The sequence below is a fragment of the Pristis pectinata genome, chromosome 2, assembly GCF_009764475.1.
Source record: "Pristis pectinata isolate sPriPec2 chromosome 2, sPriPec2.1.pri, whole genome shotgun sequence".
NCBI classification, from domain to species: domain Eukaryota; kingdom Metazoa; phylum Chordata; class Chondrichthyes; order Rhinopristiformes; family Pristidae; genus Pristis; species Pristis pectinata.
In genome coordinates this window covers 49906863-49913612 of record NC_067406.1, presented here as the reverse complement: position 1 = coordinate 49913612, position 6750 = coordinate 49906863, and the positions used below count along the sequence as shown (strand labels likewise).

Genomic DNA, 6750 nt, shown 5'->3' with positions numbered 1-6750 from the left:
CCATGTTGCGATACAAAATTGTTAACTGTTAAACAACATATAAATCGTTAAGGATTTTTGGTGCCCGTGGTTAAACTGTAGGAATTTTTGCAGTCCAATCGGGATCATTGAGGTTTGCTGCCGGGCAGATCAACCCAGCTGAAATTGACAACTCAGCGCGTTGCCATGCAACAGGTGGGCGCGTGCCGCGGATATTGAAGTGCTATTGCCAACCTAAATTGAAGGGAAGGGGGATGGGTGGGGAATGAGCGTTGAGCGGTCATTTAACCGGGAAAACTGCCACCCTGCTGGGGTTGGGTGATGCTGGGGGAGAAAAAAAATCTGCCAACGTTTCAATTAGCTGGACCAATAACGCGAGGCTGAGCTGGCGAGAAGCGCATGTGGGATTCAGAATGAAACCTGTATCCTGCAACTCTCCAGGACAACACTCATGGTTGCAAACGCTGTGAGCGAAGGGCTTTCTCGGCAACCAGTGCTGAGTCAGGTCAGCCCCACTAAAGGAAAGCGACCGGCCGCCGTTAATGACGATGTTACTCCCGAGGAGAGGGCTGAAGCAATCCCTGACAGCGCCATTGCCAGAGCCCCGGTTAAAAGACCCAAATATCCAAGGTACAGAAAACAGTGCACCGCTTCCAGCGGGTGTGATAGTGACATTTGCGCTGACGAGTCACCCTGTTCGAGCCCTTCAGATACAGCCAGCGGCAGCGCCGCTCTGAGAAGCGGCTGCTTCTCTCACGGGCTCGCCACTCAACTTGACTGGCAGATTTTCAGAGAACATGGGGAGAATTACTATCACTTTAAACGAGAATCTGAGAAGAAATTCCATCCCCGGAACTGTCTGGCTCGGCAGCCTCAGGTAAGAAAAGACTGCAATCTATGGAAATTTAATACATTAGCATCCCAAAGACCAATTGGTATTGGTTTATTATTGTCACTTGTACTGAGGTACAGTGAAAAGCTTGTCTTACAAACTGATCGTACAGGTCAATTCATTACACAGTGCATTCCTTTACAGATCAATTTTGATTGCTTAATATAATAACTGTAAACGCTAGCATTTTAAAAACTTTAATAATTGGCCTGCTTACACAGAAATGAAAAGCTATTAACACACGTGGCCAATGTTTACGTAGCGGCAAGTTATGCATTGCTTGATTGTCCCAAAGTATTTCTGATTCATAGAATCAGATCGTTCTTATCACTAATAGTGGCCAATCAAATTGGTATTGGTCTATTATTGTCACATGTACCTAGGTACGGTGAAAAGTTTTTGTCTGCGTACTGTCTGGACAAATATTTACATTGAAGTAGTAAAAAGAAAACAGAGTGCAGAATATAGTGTTGCAGTAACAGAAAGTGCAGTGCAGGTAGACAAATGAAGTGCCAGGGCCACGACGAGGTAGATTGGGAGATCAAGAGTTCAACTTTCAGCGTACGAGAGGTCCGTTCAAGACTCAGTGGGACAGAGTCTGGTGGTTCACGCTCTCAGGCTTCTTTATCTCCTGGCCGACGAGAGGGGGGAGAAAAGAGAACGACTGGAGTGGGTGGGGTCCTTGATTATGTTTTCGCTGCTTTCCCGAGGCAGCGAGGAGTGTAAGGTCACCAGTAAACGTCACCTTACCGCCCTGTGCCGAGTGCTTTTGCAGACACAGCTCAAGTATGATGGAATAGAATCCATACTGGGAGCACTGGGTAGCTTCCACAGTTGGAAGAGAAACACAATGACATTATGCACTGCCGAGTTCATAACGTCCTATTCTTTTCGCTGATGTAAATATGCATTTTACACTTTAATCTTTTCTCACAGGTAACTGCAGAAGACCGGTGTAAACTTGTTAGCTGGCTGATTCCAGTTCACAGATACTTTAACTTCTGCTTTGAATCACTGTGCCTCACTGTAAACATAATGGACCGTTTCCTTCAAACAACACCGGTGGCTTCGGATTGTTTCCAACTAGTCGGAGTGACCTCGCTGCTTCTTGCGTGTAAGCAAGTGAGTGAGAAAGCAACGAATGGGCAATACCCCCCCCCTCCAATACCCTCCATCTTACTCTCATTTATAAAATATCCTGCAATGGAAGGGAGGCAGCAGCGGGTTAAAGGGACTAACGCAAAAAAGCGGCACATTGTTTTCCGAGGTGCTTCGACTCATTTGAATATTGGTTGTAACTATATTAATGTTTAGTTATGTAAGTGATGTTACTACCACCACTTCGAGGCTGAAGGGATAGTTTAGGCTTCGCACAAACCATTCAGCCCAACCAGTTGCTCCGCCAGCCAATAGGATCGGGGCTGATCCGATATTCCAAAAGTCTTTTTTGCTACCCTATCCCAATAACCTTTAGTACTGACTGGAAATCGGTCTGCTTCAGTCTTAAATGTACCCAAAGACTCTGCTCCCACAGGTCTCTGTAGCAAGGGGTTCCAAAGACTCACAACACACCGACAGAAGAAATTCTTCCTCATCTCAGTCTTAAGTGGGTAGAGATCTGATCTCTATTTGGTGTTGAACAAAGCGGCCCTCTTTCACAATTGTATTCCCTCATCTGTACTGAAGATACTGACTCATGCCAGCGAATGACATGGGTTCAGGACTGATTCGGCTTTGATATGTAAATCCAGACAATGAGCATGCGACTGGTTACCCGATCATGTACTAGAGGCAGGGTGGGGGAGGGTGAGAGAGAGGGGAAGAGGTGTGGTTTCATTGAAGTGAATTTTTATTGGAAGCGAAAAAAAACCGCAAACTGTTGGAGGAACTCAGCGGGTCAGGCATCATCTGTGGAGGGAAATGGACAGTGGACGTTTCGGGTCGAGATCCTTCACCTAGACTGAAAGATAGAGGGGAGATAACCAGTATATAGAGGCGAGGGGAAGGAGTGGAGCAAAAGCTGGGAAGCGATAATTGGTGAGGAGGGGTGATTGGCAGACGGAAGAGGGAAGGGTGGAAATAGCGACAGAGGCTGGGATGTGATAGGTGGAGGCAACGAAGTGCTCTTCTGTCTCCTTTTTATTTTTTTGTATTCCAATCAGGAGTGGAATTTCAGGGTTTTATTGCACAAACATCGCCAGAGGCGAGATGAGTACCTTACTGCAGGCAAACAAGCAAAGCAGGACCTACCCGATCACCTTACCGCAGCGTCAAGACATCAGTCCACCTATGTACTGAGCTATCAATTGTGGGGAGTTTAGGATTTTTTTCCAACTCTTAACCAGAACAAATGCCGATAAAAAGTAAGACTTCAGATGGCTGTAAATCGTAATTAGAAACTGATGTCAGAATGTATTTCATATTTACCATAATTCAGCACGAGTGTTGAAAATTGGCCATAAACACGAAGTCGTTTTTTCTATCTATAGGCCATTTCCTTTTTATTCAGTGTAAGTCTTTCTATAATCCCGCCTTGCCAGTAAGAAGTTGCATTTGGAGGGAGTGGAGATGAGAGAATTGGTACTCCATCTGTGTAGGGCTACGTTTATGATGTCTTTGCAGGTGGTCACCATGAAGATGTTTTGCCGCCAATTATTTACTTCAGAAGTGGAATCACTGTGGCTTTATAATCAAATAGAAGGGCTGGTTTGAGAAGGGTAAACACATAGAAACAGTAGGATGGATGGCTGGTTCACCTATGTTTCTGTGTGTGTGATGTTGGTTGAAGAACTTTTTTTATTCCAAAATAAACTTTATTCATCATAAAAAACGAACTATATACAACAATAAAACAGTGCAAACCTTTACATTCGTGTTCGGATCAATCATTAGTGTTACCCTTTTATATAAAAACACAGCCCCGATGGAAATAGTAATCAACGCACGAGGTGAACTTGCAAATCAAAACGGCCGTTGCTGGAAACATGATCACGGATAAACATTCAATATAATGCCATGGGACCGGTCAAATTGATCCAATTGGGCAAAAAAAAGACGCGGGTTTAAGCTCATAAGCGAATGATAGTACAACACTCACCCGAGCGGAGCTCAAATAAAATAACATTCTGACTCAGATAAGAATAACCCTGCACCTGAGGCAAACGGTCGCTAAACAGCAACAACAGTGAACGATCAATCCACACCTCACTTATTTGTCACTTACTTCTGTGTGTTCCATTCCCACAGGTTGAGGTTCACCCCCCTAGAATCAAACAGCTACTTGCTCTGTGCTGTGATGCTTTTACTCGTGAGCAGCTGTGTAACTTGGAGTGCATCATCCTGCTCAAACTCAACTTCGAGCTGGCCGCACCCAGCGTGAGCTTTTTCTTGGAGTATTTCACCAATAAAACCCTGCAACAGCAACAACTGGGCAGCAGAGCTACCAGGACAGGACGGCTGGCCAGGCGCCTTGTCGAGCTCAGCCTGGCCGATTACTCCTTCAACGGGTATCCGCCCTCCCTGCTGGCCGTCTCTGCCTTCAACCTGGCCGCTCGGATGTTGCATCCTGACCAAGTGATCGACCTAGATTTCAGCGATTACCCGCCCGGCGTGCTGGAGGACTGTGTAGAGACACTGAAGTTGCTGGTGGCTTTGAACAAGGAGTCACTGGCATCCTTGCAGACTTTTGAACCGACAAATAATAGATTCAGCACCGAATTATGAAGGGTTTCACCCGTCCTTGTATTGCAATCGCTCTTGTTTTCTCAAGAGCATCACATCAATGCTGAATAAAATTGCATCGAATTTGAACGCATGTAGGTATGGCAAAAAAAGTTGAAATTGATGTGGATACTAAAGGATAGTTCTCACTTAAACCTCTGCTAGGTGAAATTGTTTACTACTTGTAGATTGGAATGATATCGAAATGTAAATAAAATATAAGGATCAGGGAGATGATAGCTGCAATCTGGAAACTTGATTGCAATAACCAAGAGCAATAGAAACCACGACCACCTAATGCACTGATAATTACTGTAGAAGAATGCAATGTAACCTGTAAATAATGTACATGGCAATTGTATGTATTTCAAGGCATTGAATTTGCGAAGTACCGTGGAGTCACGTGACTAGCCATTAAATTATTTTCATTAGATTAATAGTTTAGAATTATTGTGTTTATAATAGGTGTTTATGTTGATAGCCCCCGGCAGTTCTCATCTGTGTTCGCAACAACAAATGACTTAGTAATGAATAAAGCGCTAGTTCCAACCCTTCCAACAATCACATTCTTAGTGTTGCGTGGGTGTAATATTGGAACACAACATTCATTATTCCCCGCCGACTTTCACCACCTCCCACTCTCTCCTGAAGGCACTAATTCCGACTGCAGCCTTCTGATGCCGCACGCACCTTTCACCTGTGAGGCACTGAAATCGCAGGAGGAGGGGTCACAACTGATCTAGCACTGAACAAACAAACATTGTCGGGTTTGAACATACCAACCAGGATCGGGAAAACTTTATTTCGTCCCAAGACTATTCAGCGTAGTCACTGCTGTAATACATATAACATGGGAGCCATTTACGCGCAGTTTACGAACAAAAACACACGAATTACCAGATGATGCGTTTGATTGATGTTGGTTGAGGGATACCTATTGAACAAGAAATGGGGAACTCCCCAGCTGGTCTTCAAAATAATGCCAGGGAATAATTTAGGTTGAATTAAGGTCACAGCAGAGCGTTGGCACCTTTGTCTATGCAGCACGCCCTCAGCACTGCACACTGTAACAAACAGGTTGGCCACAACTGGAATATTATGTCCAGTTTTGGCCGCCACACGGTGGGGAAGGTACAAAGCCTTTGGAAAGGGGGGAGAAGAGGTTTTCTGAAATAAAATGATTCCAAGGATGAGGAACTTCAGCGACTATACCGGTGAACCCGGGGTTTTTATTTTGGAATGGAGGGGATCTGATAAAGGTACCTAGAATCATAAAAGGCACATATAGAGCAGTTAGAAACAAACTGAACTCACTGGCGGAAGAGTCGAGAACCAAAGAAAATGGAACGAACGTGTTAGCAAAAGAAGCAAAAGAGAGCTGAGGGGAGACATTTTTAAACTTCGAGTGGGTGGGGTCCGGAATGCCTTGCCGTAGCGGAGGCAGATTCAAGTGATTTGGGTAAAGTATCTAAAGGAAAACATTTTTTGGTATTGGTATTGGTTTATTATTGTCACTTGTACCGAGGTACAGTGAAAAACTTATCTTGCATACCGATCGTACAGATCAATTCATTACACAGCGCAGTTACATTGGGTTAGTACAGAGTGCATTGGGGTAGTACAGAGTGCATTGATGTAGTACAGGTAAAAACAATAACAGTACAGAGTAAAGTGTCACAGCTACAGAGAACGTGCAGTGCTATAAGGTGCAAGGTCACAACAAGGTAGATCGTGAGGTCAGAGTCCATCTCATCGTATAAGGGAACTGTTCAATAGTCTTATCACAGTGGGGTAGAAGCTGTCCTTAAGTCTGGTGGTACGTGCCCTCAGGCTCCTGTATCCTCTACCCAATGGAAGACGAGAGAAGAGAGAATGTCCTGGGTGGGTGGGGTCTTTGATTATGCTGGCTGCTTCACTAAAACAGCGAGAGGTAAAGCCAGAGTCAGAGGAGGGGAGGCTGGTGTCTGTGATGCACTGGGCTGTGCCCACAACTCTCTGCAGTTTCTTGCGGTCCTGGGCAGAGCAGTTGCCATACCAAGCCATGATACATCCAGATAGGATGCTTTCTATGATGCTTTGCAGGGCAATAGGGACAGGACAGGGGAGTGTAACGAGCTGGATTGGTTTTACTAGTATGGTCGATGGGCCTACAGGTTTCC

The 6750-nt window shown here is 45.0% G+C and overlaps 1 protein-coding gene across 1 annotated transcript; it reads left to right on the top strand.

Moving 5' to 3' along the window:
* Positions 1-430: 430 nt before the first annotated feature.
* Positions 431-4594, top strand: LOC127580937 (cyclin-O). The gene is made up of 3 exons (XM_052034916.1): positions 431-856; positions 1808-1993; positions 4118-4594. The coding sequence occupies exons 1-3, from the start codon at positions 431-433 to the stop codon at positions 4592-4594; spliced, it is 1089 nt and encodes a 362-aa protein (XP_051890876.1).
* Positions 4595-6750: the final 2156 nt, after the last annotated feature.

Excerpts from the sequence above, each read along its gene's own strand:
- LOC127580937 (XM_052034916.1), top strand. The coding sequence starts at position 431 with ATGGTTGCAAACGCTGTGAGCGAAGGGCTTTCTCGGCAACCAGTGCTG. Across the intron at positions 857-1,807 it reads GTCTGGCTCGGCAGCCTCAG|GTAACTGCAGAAGACCGGTG; the intron begins GTAAGAAAAGAC and ends CTTTTCTCACAG. Across the intron at positions 1,994-4,117 it reads TGCTTCTTGCGTGTAAGCAA|GTTGAGGTTCACCCCCCTAG; the intron begins GTGAGTGAGAAA and ends CCATTCCCACAG.